The 20,853-nt window shown below is 39.5% G+C and overlaps 1 protein-coding gene across 11 annotated transcripts in view; it reads right to left on the reverse strand.

Moving 5' to 3' along the window:
- Positions 1–686: 686 nt before the first annotated feature.
- DAG1 (dystroglycan 1) overlaps positions 687–20,853 on the reverse strand; it is a 96,077-nt gene continuing 75,910 nt past the window's right edge. For 9 of the 11 annotated variants that reach the window (XM_083356132.1, XM_083356133.1, XM_083356129.1 and 6 more), the window contains one exon: positions 687–5,472. In XM_083356132.1, coding sequence (XP_083212258.1) covers positions 3,091–5,472 — 2,382 coding nt within the window. In that variant the 3' untranslated portion in view covers positions 687–3,090. Of the gene's footprint in view, positions 5,473–6,568; positions 6,674–7,364; positions 7,417–20,853 lie in introns of those variants that run through there. The other 2 variants (XM_083356130.1, XM_083356131.1) reach the window with 2 other exon arrangements.

Consider the following 20,853-nt stretch of genomic DNA (forward strand, 5'->3'; position numbering starts at 1 on the left):
CCGTTTGATTCTATATGCTTTACAATTGTGTCTGAAGTCCTTTCCTTAATATAATTTGAATGTTATTGTGTTCTGCTTATCACTTTTGATCCTTAAATTTCCTCCACTCACTGGTGAAGATTTAATGCAGCTGCATGCATATATATATATATATATATATATATATATATATATATATATATATATATATATATATATATATATATATATAGTATGTTTAAATATGTGTTGTGTTATGTATGTGTACACTTTGAGAGCAAACAACTAAATTTCATTTTTAATGTGTGCCATTGTGCCCACAGTAAAAAATGACAATAAAGGTTATCTATCTATGGCAACTAGGTGTGTTGGCTGAAGCTCACCTTTGGGAAGGCTTTTGAAATCAACACTAAGAATACCTGGAATTCCTTGAAGAATAAATACATTTTCTCACAGCCATCACTGTGTAACACAGTGCTCAAACAACCTGGGATCATTCTGCTGAATTTTATGCAACACCTCTATCAGATGTTTTTCAAGTTATGAAACTATTGTGTGCTGAGAACCCTGTGGATCCAATGGAAGAGCTTTATAACTTCTGAGTTTATAGTAAAGTACACTGGTTTTATTTAGTTGATATGTTTCTTTACATAATGCAGAAAACACATTTTAAAATAATTATATAAGGACATAAAAACACATCAGTGATTGGTGAACACTTTTTAATACAAGATTTTCTCCCACCATTACAGTGTCTAGTGGCATAAACAAACAGCACTGGTGCTTAGGGGAAACCAGCTGATGAGAATGCCATTGTTATTATTCTGTTCACTGCCCCTTTGCCTCCAGTTTCTATGGTGACAGGTAGGCCCAGGCCTGAAATTGTTTGCGTGTGCGCATGACCAGTAATAAAGTGGTATCAGTTGCTAGGGACAACGGCACTGTTTGGAAGGCCCTTCAAGCTTGCAGCATTTAGGCTTAGGAGGCTGTGTGTGTTGATAAAGTGGGGGACATCTTGAAATGTGGGCCAGCCAGTAGGGCTGTTGGCAACAAAGTGGTAACTCAAAGAAGGGAGAGGAGTAGCTTATTAACTTTACTTCCAAAGTGCATCTGTCCAAAAGCACTGTGCCTTACCTGATGCCACTTAACGATCTTCCTTGACCTCTTTTGAGTGAGAAGTGTCCCCGAGCCTGTCTTTACAGCAGTCACAGGACAATATTCAAGTATCAGGGATTGGGGGGCATAAAGAGACTTTCTAGGGCAAATCTGTACTGTCGCCCTCACTTCAACACATATCCTTCTAGCCCTCTCAGAGTGGGGGCACAGGTCTATGGGGGAAGAGCAAAATTAACATTTGTTTTCTGGTTTTAAATTCTGTTCGCCTATTTTAAAAGTGGTTTGATGAAAAATGCCACTGGAACAAGTTCAGGGGTGAAGGTCATCTTAGCCATTTATCCACTAGCATGTTAACTGGCCATGTCAGCACACAAAAATACTTTGCAAAACAGTCAATATGGCTTAGAAGTGTTTGCTTTGTGTGCAAAGTCAGCCGGAGGCTGCCCAACCCCCAGCCAGGGGATGGACTCATTATTGCAAAAGGTTTCTCCTCCCTCTAGTGTACCCAAAATAGTCTCAAAGGACAAGAAAAAAAAATCCATGCGTAAAATGATTTTGTCTAAAAAAAAAAAAGCTGGGAACCACTCTGAGAGTAGCTCCAACTTCCCAGAAGGAAGTTCGGTTCTTTTTTTAAAAAGGCAAAGAAACCGAGACGTGGCTCTAATATTTAAAACAATTACTATGAAAGACTAAAAAAAAAAAAAAAGGAGAAAAAAAGCAACATGAGCATAGCATCAGACCCAGTGAATTGATACTAAGAAGCTAAGCTCATACAAACTGCTGGCAGCATTACCACTATTATTTTTTTTATAATTAATAAAATTTGACGCTGTATCAAAAATTTAGTAAAAAAATTAAGAGCTGAGAGTTCATTGATGTTCACTAAGAACTGCTTCTGGCATCTGTTGTTACTTTTGCCATACGTCAGACTGGTTCTACTGCATCTGTATGCAATAGAAAACAGCGAGGGAGTGAATTGAGACAACCAGAACGGTGGAGGGGACGAGGGGCTCTTCCAATACTGTGGGCCCAGAAGGAGCTCATATAAGGAAACCTCATTACACTCTGTAAAAATATTGCATCTTCACCAAAATACCTCAAGAGTGTTTCAAAAGCCAAAGTATACCTTCCAGATGGAAAAATGTCAGTGCAGCACCATGACCCTTTGCAGTCTACAGATACCACTGTTGGGCCTCCACTTTCCAAAAGGCAGCAACATTGCTCCATAATTCTGCTTTTTGATAATGGCAAAGATACTTCAAACTCCATTGTTAAAAATATTTGTGCCATCTGTCAAGCAACAGCAGGCTAGAGAAACGAGAGCGCTACAGTTTGCAGAAAGGACCCCAGGTGATGACTGAATTGTATAATATGTGAAAAAATAGGATTCCTTTGATAAAAAAAGATGATTCCTCAGCCTGACTGGCATTGGAAACACCCTTTGAGCTTATAGGAAAGCACTTCCCTCCTTTCCCAAATCTATGCAGATACGTTTCGGTAACAGTAATTAAGTGTAAAAACTTAATATTGATTTCATAAAGTCCTCTGAATTTAACTCTTAGGCTATGTTTCATGTTATGCCCTGCAGCTAGACACATGTGAATAGAAAAGACAGTACAGTTAGTTTTAAAGGCAAACAGCAGAGACCAACCCAGTGTGCCACCCCTAGTGCTGCCTGCATGTCCAGTCTCCCTTTGCACAAAATGCTTTGAGACGTCTGCTGACAGAAATATTTTGAGCCGAGAAGGTTTTTTTCTTTCTTTCTATGAATAAACAAAACATAAGCTGTTAGGCAAAAATAAAATCAGTGTCCCAAAAGTTCCACAAGCACTCTGGTTTTGCAAATGCACTCGGAGAGGGCCTGCTGGGATCAGGCAATGTTTGAGATTCTGAATGTTGGTTTTCTAATTGGCAACAGATTTGCAGGCCACTGATCCCTAGAGATAACACCGGTGTGGAACTAAAGGCTCCATCTCCGAAGGTGTCTCTGGTTCATTAAGGAGGGACATAGGGAGGTGGAGACCTGTAGGGGGTCATGTTCTTTGGGCGGGAACCTTTACCCTCCATGGGTGTTGTGAAAGGAGGGGGAGGCTGATAGGGAGGCGCATTAGGGTCTTCATCCCGCAAGGGTGTATACTCTCCTATGACATCTTGGTTCAGCGGAGTGGTTTCTGGCATATTTTGATTTGGATACTCAGGGGGAGGGAGAGGAGCTTTTTCTTCCTGCAGAATCAATGGCATGCTAGAGGAAGGGGGAGGCTTGGAGTCATCCAGCTCATCTGCAAAGATTATTGGTACTCCTTTCTTGATAAAGGTGGCCTGGTCTTCTATAGTGAGTTTGCCTTTTCTCTTTTTGCGGTAACAAATCATAGCAATAATGCCAGCTATAAGCAAAATGGCTGCCACCACTACTGCAGGAATTACGGTGTGCAGATAAACATCATCTTCACTCGTCTTTTCCGGATCTCGTGGGACAACTTCCGTGGGACGTACTGTTGTAGGGAACCCATCTTTAGACACAGGAATAAACTGAATGTGTTTGCAGCTACCAGCACCAACCACAGAAATATTGATGGGCTTAAATTCTGGTTCTAGGGTATTTGAAAAAACTGTGCTTGGAACTCCAGAATCATCAGAAATTTTTCTACTCATGACGACAATCTTTTCTTTGGGGCAGGGATCCAAAGGCAGAGTATTATTTGTCCATTCAACTAAAATAGAACCTTTGCCAATATTCTCTATGGTAATAGTACTACTGTTTCTATCACCAAGAGCAAATGCCAACTTCTTTACCAACATAATTTTTTTATGAATGTCATTGGCTACTATATTATGGTCTCCATGAAATCTGGCCTTAAATTTAACCGGAGGTATCTCATCATCTTCAAGAGTGTGGACAAATATTTCAAAAGCATCCACAGCTGAAAGGCCACCTTTGTCTGTAGCATGCATAAAAAACTCATGTATGCCTTCGTGGGTGTGATTAGGTAATCCGTACATTAATTGACTAGTGCTATTGAACTGCACCCAGGAGTTTTCCTCCAATGCTTTCTCATTTTCAAGTTTCATAGTCAGTTGTAGTTTATCAGTGGTAGTATCTTCTTTGTCGTAGAAAGTGTCGGAAGGTATTTTGAGCTCAAAGTATGTGCCAACCCACGCATCTACCCTGTCAATATGGTTTTTCAACTCTGGTGGATCATTGGGCACACGGGGAATTCCAACTGCAGTAGTGCGAACACGGGTTGGTGATGAAACTGTTTTTTCAACCATGCTTGGTTTCGTAGTCCGAGGAGGCTTTGGAGGTCGAGGAGTTTTTGAAGGCCTTGGTCTTCGTGTTGTTCCTGTATCAGTTGTTGAGGGTGTTGATACTCTTGGAGTTGTTCCTTTGGGTTTCTTTGTTGTGGGAGGCGTAACAACAGCAGTAGCTTCTGCCTGGCCAGGCAGTGTTGGTCGAATCTGGCCAGAAGTAATAGTAGGTACTTCTACTGTTCTGGTTGGCTGAGCTGGGGTAAGGGTGGGTGTCTGAATAATAGCACCTCTTGTTCTAATAGTAACTGTGGGTTTTTTAGGCAATGGTACAGGCTGTCTTACTGGAGGAGCTGTTGTTTCAGTAGGAGGTGCAATGGCTGGGGAAGTTGGTGTTGGAACAATTCTACTTGGAGGTTCTTGGGGGGCAGTTGTTGGAGGTCCAACAGCAGTCACAGGTGTTGGTGTAGCATTAATCTGCCGTCTTATTCTCTTTGGAAGATTAGGTTTCTTGTTTGCAATGTGCCAACCAACTACAGGGTAACCAAGATGAGCAGACATTGTTCCTTCCTTAGCTGGAGATTCAACATTACTTATGTTGGGAACACTGTTTTGGCTCAGAGAACAACCCAGTTTCCATGATAGCAAGGCTCCATTTTCCACCACCTTCTTAGCATTCCCTGGTCCAGCCATAAAAGCTGACATATCAAAGAGTCTATTATTTACAACAGGAACTAATTTCATGTTATACAGTTCCACTTCTGAGAAGGTTTTCATTCTATTCAAAAGTTCAATCCTCTGCTTTGGTGTCATTTTTGTTAAGTCAGCATCCAAAATTACAGTCAAGATGGTGACTGGTTCCTCAGCACTACACACAAATGGTGATGCTTCGTTTACATCTTGTAAAGCCACCCGTACCGACTGAGGTTCATTATGATCTTCAGGATGAACTTCGATTGAAAAGACATTGGTGGTTTGGGGCACATAGCTTCCATTAGATACCAGATGCACTGCAGTCACTGAGATATAATGAATGCCTTTATCTGTTTCAAGTGGGAGGCCTTCTAAGGTTCTGCTCTCAGCTTCCCAGTGCAACCAAGAAGGTAAGGATTCTTTTCCAGCTTCAGCAATCTATTAAAGCGGGGGAAAAAAGGACAGCTACATTATTCTTTAGAAAGCAACAACACACAAAACGCAAAACACATTTTACAAATTCTCCTAACAGGCAGGTACTCAAGCAAAATATGGACGCTGTTGAGAAGCTACAGGAAACTGAAATTTTGTTTCTCCCCATGTGCCAAAACTATGAAATTTTCTGGCTTACTGTCAATTAATTTTTCTTCCCCCCCCCCAAAAAAAAGGCTAACCAAACATAGAAGATTCTTCTTTAGTTTGTTAATCTGTGAGCTGGGATCTCTGGTTTCTTTTTGCCAAACATGAAGCCTTCTGACTCTGGTTTTTCAGCAGGGAATCTCCTGGCTTCATCCATCTTAGTAAACAGACCACTGTATGTTTTTGTGGTTTATTCAGCATATTTTACTGTTTTAATAGGTTTTTTAGTATTTTTACTGGTAATATTTTTTGAACTGTAAGTAGCCTAGAGTCATTGACTGAGATGGTGGCTTTAGAAATTGATTGAATGAATGAATGAATGAATAAAATTATTACCATTTGAGTGGGAATGGCTGAGTTGTAAGAATGCAACTTTTTATAGCAAACCAAGAATACACAAAATAACTGAAAACTGTTAGAAACTGTTCCTTATAAACAAGTATCTGCTTATTGCTTATTGAGTAAAATTCCTCTACCAAGGATTAATTTTTGTATAGTTGGAAATAAATGAATTGAGAGTAAAAGGAATGTTTTCTTTCATAAAGGATTAGGAGAAATCATATAAATGCTTAGTCTTAAGCTTTCATAGGCTTATTTGGGAGACTGGGTTAACGATAGAGTTTAATACATTCCTATCCCACATAATTAAGCTACGTCTTGAAGGATAAGATTCTTTTTGATTTGGCAGTTTCTTAAAATAAAGTGCTCTAACTCTGCAGCAAGAGTCCTCTTGTAAAAGTAATAAATAATGAAAGAATCTGGGCTGGCAGTGCAATGGTCCTACAGTTAAGATGCTGGGCTTGTAGGTGCAGACTCGAGTAAGCGTATGTCTTTGCCTAGCTCTTGACCACCTAGCAGTTCAAAAATATGCAAATGTGAGTAGATAAATAGGTACCACTTCGGTGGGGAAGAAACAGCGCTCCATGACATCATGACCACCCCAACATCTTCGGACGGCACAGGCTCACAGTCTTGAATTGGAGATGGGCGCTACCCCCTATAGTCAGCAACAACTAGCAGAGTAAAATCCACAGGGAACTCCTTTCCTTCCTTTCATCTGTACTGACTGAAAATATGTGGACCCACAAGTGGTAATAGAACAGGACCTAAGCAACGACTGTGTGGCATAGAAGGTTGAGAACTTGTACAGAACTGAAGGACAGTTTATTTATTGGTTCATTCCTTAACACCATCTACACATGTGTTCAAAAGCACCAAAACATTCATATTTCAAGTGATTTTTTATTCCATTTCTATCCCACCACAATCCAAGTGATTTTTTTCAGCTTTTTAAAATTACCCAGTTTTGCAGCAATAATAATATACAAAAGCCTCTGCTGTCTTTGTCAAGGAGACAAAAACAATTTTAAAAATGGCAGTACAACTAAAGCATTGAAACTGCTCAACTACTAAAGGGACCAAATGGGCCTTTTCAAGGAATGTTTTAACTTTTCTTGTAGATATCTATGTTCCCTCAGGCTTTAGGGCTGGGAGGTTAATTGTTGGGTTTATTTAATCCTAATCCTATGATTAGAAGTGGAATACTTTTAGATCATAGAATTTTTGTGTTTTATTTGTCTTTGGCTGTTGTGATTTTGCTTTGGCTTTAACTCTTGTTTGCTGCCTGAGAAATTGTGAATGAGATGGGTAGCTATATACATTGTAATATATGTATAAAAATACACACATACATTTTTGGCACTGCCACCATCTAGCATATCCAGCCATTTTCTCCAGGGCAACCTGAATAGGAAACACAAAATTCCAGCACAAAAGAAATGTATTATGTGTGTGCTATGTATTATAAAGGAATGCCTGAATCACGCATTTGAAGGGATAAAACAGAGTTGGGTCTATTTTAAAATATCAGTAATTTTGCTGATCCAAATTAGTGGTAGACAAATTTTATAATTCCAGAAGAAATAATTCAGACTTTGTTGCTTTTAAAATAACAACAGAAAACCAAAAAAAAAACAAAAGAAACAAAACAGAAAAATACACATTGTTCTTTTAAGGAGTGATCAGTCATAAGCCGAGGAGTATCTATAATAGTTTTTTACTGCTATTTGTTATCTATGATGTGCAGATGTTAAGGGCTGAGTGGAATAAAGAATTAGAGGTTCCTATATTGCCTAGACAATGAGTGGCTTACGTTCTATAGCAAGAATATCATTGGATCTTCAGTTATGAAATATACAACAAAGGATAATATTTAGAATTTATTGGACTCCATTACTTTGGTATAAAAATGGATTGTCCAGGACACCATTTTGTTGGAGATGTAATAAAGACAATGCTTCTTTAAAACGTATGCTTTTACAATGTCCTATACTTACTAAGAGAAAGTAGTGAACTACTAAGGGATTCTCTATCCCTTTACTACAGGGGTGTCAAACTCAATTTCATTGAGGGCCGCATCAGTATTGCAGTTTCCCTCAGGGGGCCGAGTGGGTATAACCTGGGTAGGCGTGGCCTACTGGGTGGGCATGGCTAGAGTGCGTATGGCCTACTGGGTGGGCATAGCCAGCTCTACATCGTTCGCATCAAGGGTGCCTATGGGACCCTGGGCAGGAGTGGGACAGATCTGGGGGTCTCTGGCAGAAGGAGGGTCTCTGGGCCAGGGCCAAGGCAGTGGGGGCCGTTCCCTCACTGTTTCCAGGATGGCTTCGCGGGCCACATAAAACCACTTCGCGGGCCGGATCTGGCCCCCGGGCCTTGTGTTTGACATGTCTGCTTTACTATAGCTAATTGGAAAGATGAATGTATGGCCTATTTACTCAATGGATTAAAGACTTGATGACACTTGCTACTTATGAGCGGATTGCCTATAATGTAGGTTTTGTATGGATAAGTATAATGAAATATGGGGCTCATTTATACAAAATATAGCAACCTTTTTTTAAAAAAAAGAATATGTTACTACATATTCTATATTTTTTTTCTGTTGTATTTTTTCATTTATATTTTAAGCACTTGTTATGTATTCTTTTTTTAAATAATACAGACACTTTATTTTCTTTCTTTGGAGAGCTTAACCAAAATAGCTACACAAATTTTAAAGTACTGCAGTCACCATCATTTACATTTAAGGTCTGCATATTTTTTCCTAGCCTTTCCTAGAAGTAATTTTATCAAGTGAATATGAAATGGATTAATTCTAAGAGTACCAGGACTAAAATGATTGCCTACCCAATATCCTCCAGCTTAATTTAGGAATGAAAGAGCATAACATAAGCAAAAATAGCACTTCAATATTCAGAAGACTCTAATGAGAGTTCACTTCACCTAGTTTTTTTTTTCTCTTCAATTTCACTTTTCCATTTTCTCCAAACAGAAATGGCTTAAATGGCTCTTTCCAACTCTTATAACTCTAAATGAAAAGTTTAACTCATGCTATTGAGAATTAGAATCCCTGAAATATTGGACTGCATAAGATTATTTTAAAAAACCTTCAAATGCACAATTCAAGGAGGAAAATAAAATTATGTTTATATATATTATTTCTTTGTAGAAAGAGAAAATGTCTGGCAGCCTCATTTATTCTGCAGGTAATTTGATTAACTTTTATTTAATTGTTCAGAGCATTATAAACAAAACAGCTATTTTTATAAACATTTATAAACTGTAGTAAAATAAGATGTGCGTAAATGTATGATTAGCATAATGGATTCAGCTTATTGTTCCACTGATTTCACTAGACATGTCTCTGGGTTGCCCTTTAGAAGTTTAAGATTCTTTAGAAACACTCCACAATGAAATGAATTACTGTATAATTGAAAGACTGGAGGAATAGCTTTCCTCTGAAATCTTGTCATAATTCTATAATCAATTCTTCACTAATACATAGTTACCTTCAATATATACAGTGTATTTAACTGGCTACTGTTTATCTTCTTGCTAGATATACTGTCAGTGTTACCAACAGACAGAGCTGCCAAATTTCCCATAGTCATCTTCCAGCAATCTCACTCTGTAGCAGGCACACACCTGCCGCACCCATCTGTCCACACTTGGTAGCACACATGCGTGCACCAGACTGCAGCACGCCCAACATGACAGCCACAGCCACCCGCACTCTCTCTTATACCTCCGAAGCACCTCTGCCTGACCACGCCACATTGTACAACGCTCACTGGCCTGCCGACCTGCTGAACTGCCTAGACCTGCAACTTCCTAATGGATTCCTACTGACTTTGCTTGTTGAATGTCAACAGGAAATTCCAAGTCACAATCCTATGATGCCAATGGGGACTGCCAGGACTGCTGTCACTAAGTGATGTGGTCATATGGCACACTTTACAACCACTTCGCAACAGAAATTCAGGTCCCAACTCCCATTGTTATGGCAACTGCCTCTACTAACCAGATTTTCATGTTGGTGAATCTAAAGATGAATTCTTAAATGGAAGTCTTCAGGCAATTCTAGAGCTGTATAATATACACTATACTGGATTGCTTAAAGCTCAGCGATATTATTGCAGGTTCCATTTCATGAAGAACAACACAACCTTTTCTCATAGCAACTTCCTATGAACTGAAGGAACAGATGCTAAAGAATATCAGTACTGCCATCTGTTGGGGAGTTACAACATAGGAGGCATTACTTTTCATTCAAATGTCCAAAAGTTGAGTTCAATTTATTTATTTATTTTTTAAAAAACACCCTCATATCTGCAAATTGGAAAAATGTGATATTTAGCAATTAGACTATTTGGCATCTCATTACCTCACTATTAACATTAAAGCAGAGTGATACAAATTGTTTGCAATATATCATGTCATGTAACTAAAATGGACCCCAAATTCTTAATTCAAGAAGAAAGCTACTAATTCTAGTAGTCTGTGAAGAAACTCATTGTGCACCATATGGACTGTTTAATGAATGTCATAAAAGAGTTTACTAAACAAAATTTCTCCTCTATCATGCCAATGATCATTTGTAATGTAGAAATTTAAAGTGTGTTGCTTTGGGGGGAAAAATCCAATTCCTGATAATACATAATCTTATATCTAGTTAGAATTCAGCTCATATGAAAGGTTCATCTTTTATTTAATAGTAGTAAGGTTAAGGTTAAAAATAGTTAATAAATGAATATCCTTTGAGACACAGTAAATGTTGGAAATATGGATATTAAAGTCTGCGTACAAAACATTCTTACAGATTTTGGTTTGGCTAAAGTCATGTGTTTTATGATAGTACTGAATATGCTGCTAATTTATTAGTGTTCTATGTAAAAATAAGTGCATTTTAATTATACCAGAAAATGCAGCAAAAAAAAAATCCAAATATGCCCACAGATCCAGTGTTTTCACACTGAATTGCCAACTTAGTTTTCCCCAAATACATCATCCTGGAAGTTCCACCATACCATGAAAAGTTAAATAAGAAAAATATGAAGGGATCCCCAAACATATATGGTACTGTTTCATAGCAAACAGACACTTGTATAATATCCATATTCCTATGTCTGGGAAAACTGTGCCTTTAAGGTGAATGCTTTCATAGAAAATAAGAAAATTCCTCAATTTTGTATAAAAACGCCATCCTTCTAAAAATAGTTTAACACGTTTAGATCTTTAGTGTTCTGTAGTGAAGGTTCATATTTAACAATATGAAACCTATCTTTATTTTGCTACTTAACAGCATGGCAAAAATTCAGAACAATCTAATGCTTGCTATTCTAGAACAAGTTAATTCTTGCTATATTCTCCAAACATGACGACTGTATCTAAGAGTAGCAGAAGAATATAGCTTTGGGTGTGCTGAAAAGGAATGTACTGAATACAAATATCACCTAAGTGTTTGGTTTTGTTCAAACTGATCTGTAACCAATCTGACTTTAGTAGAACCCTTAAATATAAGACAGAGCATAATTCAAACACTTTGGCTACATAGCTACATATTTTCCACACTTTGCAAGTGCCAAATTTTTATTTAGTTCTTTCTTTATACATGCAAATTATTTGAACGGTAAGACTACAATTTTATGTATGGGTATTCGAAAACAAATTTTAGTGCAGGATTCATTTCTACGTTCAAAGGCCGAGTCTGAAATAACAATCTGGAATTTTCCAGAAGCAAGGCATACTAGCTACCAGATAGTATATTTTTTTTCTCCAATAAAGTAATTGCCCATGCAGTTTAGCAAGCAAAATAAAAGATGTCTAATTAGAGAATTAAAAACACTGCTGACTGGTCAGAGGTAGCTCACGAGACAGAAATAAAAGATGAACCATCTGGGTTCAATGGACAACCCTGGGGAATACATGCCAGCACATCCTGGAGTTCAGAATCTTTCAATAATAAACACTATAATGGTTGGCTTTTATAATTTTTCACATCTGAAGTCAGATATCTCAGCAGCCCTCTTCCCAAATAGTTCTCAGATACTTCAATAACTGGCCCTTAAATAACTGTACTGCATGATTTTTAAACATACATTTTAATAAATTTGTGTTCTCTAAAATTTAGTTCTGTTTTAAAGAAATAAAAGTTTAAGGAAGAAGGTATTTAAGAACTTTTTAAAAATGTCTGAAATTCAATAGAGGTATGTTTGTACACTACCCCTTTTCTCTGTCTTCCCACCACTCCTGATATTCCTGAAAAGTCACTGTAAGCTCATGGGCCAGGTAGATACTATCTTCCAGAGTTCTGTGCATGGAAGCTGTTCCAGTTGTTGTTGTTAAACTCTTACAATTCTATATAAAATATTAATTCAAAACCAATACTATCTATCTATCTATCTATCTATCTATCTATCTATCTATCTATCTATCTATCTATCTATCTATCTATCGATCGATCTATCTATCTATTTATTTAAATTTATATACCACCCTATTCCCGTAGGACTCAGGGCGGTTTACAGGGAAAATTAAAAGTTAAAATACATCATATACAATTAAAAGTGATTAAAACTAAGATTAAATTAATCCCTGAACTTAACTAGAACCCCATTGATTAAAAATTAAAACCCCTCAGTCTGGGCCAGACAACTCAAAAAACCAAGTTTTCAAGTCCCTACGAAATGAGCGAAGGTCAGGGGCGGTCCTAAGCTCCGTGGGAAGCTGGTTCCAAAGGGCCGGCGCGCCCACAGAGAACGCCCTTCCCCTGGGGATAACCCGCCGGCATTCCTTAACCGGCGGTACCCTAAGAAGGCCCTCCCTGTGGGAGCGCACAGGACGATGTGAAGTTGATGCCGGCAGCAGGTGTTCCCTTAGATAATCCGGACCCAAGCCATTTAGAGCTTCATAGGTCATTACCAGCACCTTGAATCTCACCTGGAGGGCAACTGGAAGCCAATGCAGCTCACGGAGAAGAGGTGTTACATGGGAGTATCGGGAAACTCCCATAACAACTCGCGCGGCTGCATTCTGCACCAGCTGAAGCCTCCGAGTGGTCCTCAAGGGCAGCCCCATGTAGAGAGCATACTTATCAAAAAATAGTTTATTCCAAATACTGGTGAGTGAGTGTGTGTGTGTGTGTGTGTGTGTGCACGCATGTGTTTGTGTAATCATAGAAACGCTTCAACCATGCCCTTTTATTTCTTGCTCAGTGAAGTAGTTGAAACTCGGCAGCAGCTTGGGAAAGGGAAAGATGAAGTGTGAAGAGTACACATTCTGCCAACTTAAAAATACTTCAGCTATGCTACAGTATTTGAGAGGACATTAGTTCCTACACTGAAAAATTGTGTAATACTGTATTATATTTCCCAAAATACTAAGCATTTGCTGCTGATAGAGACAGGTGGGCAGGCAGACAGACATAGACTTTAAAGTTAAAAAAACCCCCTCCGTAATATTATTCCAAAAATCTTTACAATAGCCCTATAAAAAAGTTCAGGGATGCTATTTGTATACTGTTTAAAGCTTTCATCAAAAAGATAGCAGCTTCTTTAAGATCATAGAGTAGAGCAGGCATGTCAAACTGCTGGCCTGTGGGCTGGATGCATCAGGCTGAAACCGTGTCCACCCCATTGCCGGCAATGGGGAAAAAGTCCTGATATGTTGCGCGACATCACATGACGTTGCGAGTTAGACATTCCTGCTGTAGAGTAAAAGTTAAAGCAAATGTGATGCTCATTTCCAAAAATAGATTTCACCCTGTACTCAGAAAAGATGCAACTCTAACCCTCTCTTCAGGAATTTTAAAAAGAATGTAGAAAGAAAAGTTGGGATCAGTTCGTATTATGTATCTCAACAAGATCAGGAAAAGTCATACGTCCTTGACTTATCACAGTACCGAAAAAGTGACTTTTGACTGTTTTCACACATATGATTGTTGTGGCATCCCCACAGTCACACGATCAAAATTCAGACACTTGGCAACTGGCTCATATTTATGACGGTTGCAAGGTCCCCGAGTCATGTGATCACCTTTTGCAAGCAGTCAATGGGGAAGCCAGATTCACTTAACAGCTATGTTACTAACTTAACAACTGCTGTAGTTCATTTAACAATTGTGGCAAGAAAGGTCGTAAAATGGGCAAAACTCACTTAACAATTGTCTTGATTAGCAATAGAAAAGTTGGGCTCAGTTGTGGTCATAAGTTGATGACTACCTGTACTGTGCTACAAATTTACAATTCCAATTTAGGTAGTGTAGAAAGGAAGATGTAGCCCTATCTTTTTATTTATTTATTTATATTTAAATTTATATACCGCCCTATTCCCATAGGACTCAGGGTGGTTTACAGGGAAAATTAAAAGTTAAAATACATCACATACAATTAAAAATGATTAAAACTAAGATTAAATTAATCCCTGAGCTTAATTAAAACCCCTTATGTCTTAATTAAAACCCCTTCCCTTATGTCTTGTTTCAACAATTTTTGAACAAAGCATACAGGTACTGGGTCTCTGTAAACCATGGTTCACTAATCAAAGCTAGTCTTGAGAGTGCACGCTTCCTGATCTATGATTTTTCTTTCTGTCTCAGTACTGATGATTGAAACTACAAGATGTTTAAACCTGCTCTTATTGGCATTGCCTGTAATGTAGGAAAAATTACAGCCAAAGCATTTTAACAACAGTAAAAGCGACAAGGTTTCTGGGAGACAAATTCTTCTCCCTCATTTCTTTTTACCACTACTCTACAATCCTTACATACCGCTGTACCGTGGCACTGGGGGGCTCTATGTGGAATGTAGGCATTCCATTCCATTCGGCCTTACTACAGAAACGTCCTCTATCTGCTACTTTACCTGCTATTTACTCTGCTTTCCTTTGTGCCCTTCAATTGTTCAATTCTATTTTCCACACAGAAGGAAATGGGAGGAAATTGCCCTGGAAGGTAGAATGTGAGAAACTTAGAGCAGTGAACCTAGATTAAAGTACTGGAACTTGCCATGTAACAAGCTTCCCTCTGTTATGCTGTGTAAATTAACTTAGATATCCGCATTTCTCTAAAGATTTAAGGCAGAAATTAATCACTGCTCCTCCATCTGATACCAGTGACAGAGCTCCACAAGGCATACCAAAAGTCAAGCATATTGTATATCATGGCGTTCTTTTCAAGATGATTTGCATAGTACAGCCTTACTCTAAGAATGTTAGCTATCAAGTACGCATATATGCAACAATCTGTGCCAACAGCAATGTGGCTTTCCAGTCCTTTCTCTGAGTAGAAGAGCAATTATGAACAAAGTTAAATCTCAGATGTAAAATTTTACAAGATGCTTTATATTCCTTTACAATTTTGCAAATTTTTACATGTAGTCAAATTTTGCAAAGAAAGAGGCCAAAGACACTTTTGACTCAGAAGTCAGTCTGTATTATGATGCCTCATACACAGTTAATAACTATTTCATATATAAGCTCTAAATCCATAGGTTTTTGTTCTTAACCCAGATGATGCTAAGTGACAAACATGCTTCATGATGGCATGATGCAAGTTAGTAAGGGAAAGAATCTGATGTACCTCTTATCACTTGCCTCTCATCCAGACACCTATGTATTAAATCTAGTACATTCTTTAGAAGAAAAAAAAACAGATTATTTCCAGATATACAGTATGTATGTGGCAATTAAATGTACAGTACCAGGATCTGAAAGAAGTTCCAAGATTCAAACTTCACTTTAACTTCCACAGCAAACTAACCATCTAATTGAAGGGTGTATTTATACTTTGATGTTGGCCTCTCTAGTATTAAGATTAAAAAGTTCTATGTGATTGTAAAAGCTGATGCTGACTAAGAGAGCTAAAAACGGGCAGAAAAAGAAGCCAAAAAATGGGAGAACACTAAAACCAGGCAACGTGTAAAATTCTTAAATATTACTATATAATACTGAGGAACCTTCCCAAACTATATGTATACTATTATGCTACAACTTCTCTCTTATTACCGGACTCAATATGTTCGTTAGAAGGGATATATAAGGGATATATACATATTCAGGGCTTTTTTTCTCATTGAACGCTCAGAATGGCGTTCCGGCACCTTTTTTTGCAAAAAAAGAAAAAAGAAAAAAAAGAAGAAGCTCCCTCTATTGGCTTTCCTAAGCCTATTGCAGGGCTAGGCAATCTTGGCTCTTTTTTATGACTCGTGGACTTCAACTCCCAGAAATCCTGAGCCAGCCATGCTGAGGGGAAAGGGAGAGGTTTCCAAGCTGAGCCATGCTTGCTCAGGAATTATGGGAGTTGAAGTCCATGAGTCATAAAAGAGCCAAGGTTGCCTACCCCTGCACTAGAGGAGGACATTAAAATTATTTACAGGGTTACTTCTTTAGGAACTAAACTTTTAGAATCTAAAGCAGCTAATTCAAAAAAGCCAACAGGAAAGAACCTCAGATTTTTCATCTGTTTCTGTCTTTTGGAAGGTAAAATTAGATAACAAAATAATCTATTTCCTATGTTAACATCTCTGCAATGATGATTTCATAAAGGTAACAGGAAAGAAATGAGAAACATTTTTCTCAATGTAATATGTCTAATTTAGCTGATGCTAGAAAAAAAGTATCTTTTGTACTATTTTGTACTATTGAAAACTAGTCAGTAGTATATGCCTGTTTAAAAATATCAAACATGCAGAGAAACAAAAATAAGTCGAAAATATCTGTATTACATTCAGAAATGCCAACTTTGCAACCAATATTTCTCATCCATAACTATGGCACCCTAAGGATACCTGCATACATGCAAATGATTCTCTGGGATCAGTAAGGCAGCAGGGATTGCTTCTTCCTTCCAGTAACATATACCTAAAACCAGTTTATTGCATTTGGCAATTGTACTAAAAAAAATCTCATTGTCAACCAATATAATTCATTTAATTTGAAATCAAGTGAAAAATTGATTTACATTATTTTATTAAAACAAATTAATGGCAATTCTTTTATAAGAAGTTGCCTCAAACAAAATGAGTTTGACATGCCTGCTCTAGATAGTTGAATGCTCCAAAATAAATTCTAGACCAGGCCTGTACATGCAGCCTGCCAAGCACCCTTGGACAGAGCACAGACTTTTTTTTTTAAAAAAAGTAATAAAATCACCACCACTGCCCTAAAAGTCATGTTGCCTAGTGTCTCCATGGCTTACCATGACCACGAGCTCCAAGACTGTAGATGCTCCTCTAGTCACTAAATCATTGATTAGCCCACCAGCATTCCCTTGCAGACCACAAAGATTTTTAATTTATCAGTGTGGGCCTTTCCCTTCTACAAGTTGCACAGACATCTTCTAGATTTTCCTCTTGCCTTTCCGAGTTAACTCCTTGGTCTGTCATTGAGCAAGAATTGACTTTGTAGGGAAGCATATTATCATTTGATGTATATTTAACATATTTTCTACATTTATTTACCGATTATATAATATTTGTATGCAATCTACATGGCGAGGTTTGGGGCAACTTACAATAGAAAAAATATATTTTTAAAATCATAAGATTAAAACATAAAAGCTGGGCTTTTTTCTCATTGAACGCTCTGAATGGCATTCCGGCACCTTTTTTTGCACAAAAAAAAAAGCTTTTGCACAAGCTATGTTACTCCCCCCCTCCCACAAGCTATGCTACTCAAAAGCCAATAGGAATTGCTGCTGAGAACGCCAAAAGACCCGGCCAGCAAATGTTGCACCGGCAAGTTGTCTGCAGTGAAGGTGAGTTGGCAGGAAGTTTGCATCCCTCCCTGCTGCCCAACTACACCATCTCAACTAGGTAAGTAAGAGAGGACAAGGAGTGGGAAGTGGGTTCTGCGGAGTCCATGTGCACTCCTTCCTTGTGCTCACCCGTGTCAGCCAGGCTGGTGGCCTAACCCGGTGCTGGACCTGCGCCACCGTCGCCTTGCCCTGCGCGCCTAACTGGCCGCCCTGCATCACCTGGCCCGCACCACCTCCACCACCCGCACCGTGCAGCACCGCCATATAGAGCGGGCCCCGGTGCTCCCACTGCACTAGTCGCGCCAGCTCCAGCCCCGGAGGACAGCCCGACGCCAACACCACTCATGTCCATGACTGCAGCAGCACCGCTCCCCCCCCCGCCTGCCAAGATGAGAGTTCCAGCACCTTTTTAAAAATTTGAGCATTAGAAGTTTTGAACTCTCCTAAGTCTTTAGATATTTTGAAGCTATTTTTTTTTAAAAAATGAAGGAAAGCATTGACACTGCTCATCCTGGAAGAGAATCAGGATAAATATTTTGGCTTACTCAATCACCAGTCATTAGGGCTGCATCTTCCTTCCCATAAAAGGAAGGAAGATGCTGAAGTGTTCACCTTTTTGACTTTACAAGGATTTTGCTCCCATTTCTGAGAACAATTCAGAGAAATTATCTGAAGCACTGCTATCTCTTGCACGAAAGCTGCTATCAGCCTCAATCACAGATCACATTTCTTGCCAATTACAGAAAGACACCCGGTAACTTTTAGACTGTTACACCCCATTTGTAAGACTCCTTTTTTCCCCAAAATATACCCAGTTCTGCCCTCTGGCTTTGGCGTCAGGGGCAAACTTTAAAAAGCCTGAGCAAACAGAACATGCATCTTCTTTTCTTTGCCAATTTGATTGTTTAATCTTATGTTTAATATTTAATGAGTGCTATTGACTGATTTAGACTGGCATTGATTATATAGAAACACTGAATCCTACCTGCCGAAGAGCTGATTTTATTTTTTTTTATTTTTTTATTTTAATTCCATTTATATCCCGCCCTTCTCCGAAGACTCAGGGCGGCTTACAAGCTTAGCAGTAGCCTTCATTCTATGTATATGCCTGCTTATTAGGGCTTTCACACACCCCAAGCGGCATTATTACAAAGTCAGCTTAATTGCCCCCAACAATCTGGGTCCTCATTTTACCTAACTCGGAAGGATGGAAGGCTGAGTCAACCTTGAGCCTGGTGGGACGCGAACCTGCACTAATTGCAGGCAGCTGGTGTTACTTAAGGAGGCATTAGACCACTGCTCCACCAAGGCAAGGTTTGAAAATACTGAAAGTGTAATATCACAAACCAATAATTACTGAGTACTTTATTTAGTGTATGCAGACTGAATGTTATTGGGGTTTTGTTTCCATAAAAAACTGAGACTCATCCACATGTCCCCTACCAGTTCCATCATTACATGGCTGGTACACCAGGAAAAGCCTGTGTGAGGTTAAGAGATTTCTCCTTATAGGCAAATGCCCAATACTTCATGAGTCTAGCAGAAAATATGAAAGGGGGGGGGAATAATTGTAAGGATGACATTCTGCCTGTAAGCTATTTTAAATTACAAGCATATAGCTACTTGTTCTTTTAAAAGCTGAGTCTCAAATGGTATACTGAAGTACAAAGCATGGGGATTAATATTGAATAGTCCCTTTTAATGACAGTTCATCAGTTTATGATGGTCCTTAAGTTTTCTAGACTGGGGTCCCCAACCTGTGGGTCGCGGCTGTTTAGCTATCGGGCTGCATGAAGAGATGGCCAGCACACACGCATATGTTTTCACCCCCACTTGCGCTAGCTCCGTCCCAAGCATTCCATCGGTGCTAGCACCACCCCGCCCCAAGCGTCCCACTGGCACTAGCACTGTCCTGAGCATCCTGCCAGCATTAGTGCCACCCTGCCCCCGAGCATCCCACCAGTGCTAGCGCTGCCCCAAGCATCCCGCTGACATTAGCGCTACCCTGCCCCCGGGCATCCCACCAGCGCTAGTGCCACTTCAAGTATCCCACTGGCGCCCTACCCGTGTCCCAACGGTACCAGTGCTGCCCTAACGTCCCGGCAGCGCTAGCGCCAACCCATTTGCTACACTCATGCCCACACAGCCCTGTTTGCAGGTGCGCATGCACCCAAATGTGGCCATTTGTGTGTGCACATGTGCTCATGTGTGGCCATTTGTGTGTGCATGTGCTGGCATGTGGCATGTGCTGGCGTGTGCTCATATGCAGCCCATCTGTGCGTGTGTGCACAGAGCTCATTTTTGCGCACGCACATGCACGGGCCATTTGCACGTGCTCACATAGCGGTGCCTTCCTCCCTTTCCAGGCCTCCAAATCAAAAAGGTTGGAGACCTCTGTTCTAGACAAAAGCTAAAACAGTTAAGCCTGTTTATTGTAAATTTTGCAAGCTAGCTTTGCTGTTGATGCAGTTTGCAAATTTGATCTGGAAGAACAGAGGTGCCTTACTATTATCAAATTTCCAACTAATTTCAAATATGCTGGTGCAAGAGACAGCAGAGTTTCAGGGAGGTGGCTTCCTAATAAAGGTCACCACAAATGTGAGAGACTGCAAAAGTTTAAACAATGACAAACTAATAAAGTATTACATAAAGCAGTAATATCACTGTATAGTCACTGCAGTACCAGTTATCACCATAAGGATGTACTTTGAAATGCAAAGCCCTGAACAATCTAAGACAGTGGTGGTGAACCTATGACACGGGTGCCAGAGGTGACACTCAGAGCCCTCCTTGTGAGCACCCGCGCCATGCCTCGGTGGCAACTGTCCCTCTTCAACCAGCTGCCCCCCACAGGTGTCTCTCCCCACGAGCGACATTGAGGTGACCACTTCCACCTTGGCCACACCCACCCAATCTTCCACCACAGCCACACCCACCCAGTAGGCCACACCCACCTGGCACCCAGCAATAAATAAGTGGGTTTTGGGTTGCAGTTTGGGCACTCAGTCTCTAAAAGGTTCGCCATCACTGATCTAAGAAATAGTTACTAGGCAAGCAGCACTGAATTTAGCAAAAACAAATCTCTG

Source organism: Vipera ursinii (genome assembly GCF_947247035.1).
Source record: "Vipera ursinii genome assembly, chromosome: 2".
NCBI classification, from domain to species: domain Eukaryota; kingdom Metazoa; phylum Chordata; class Lepidosauria; order Squamata; family Viperidae; genus Vipera; species Vipera ursinii.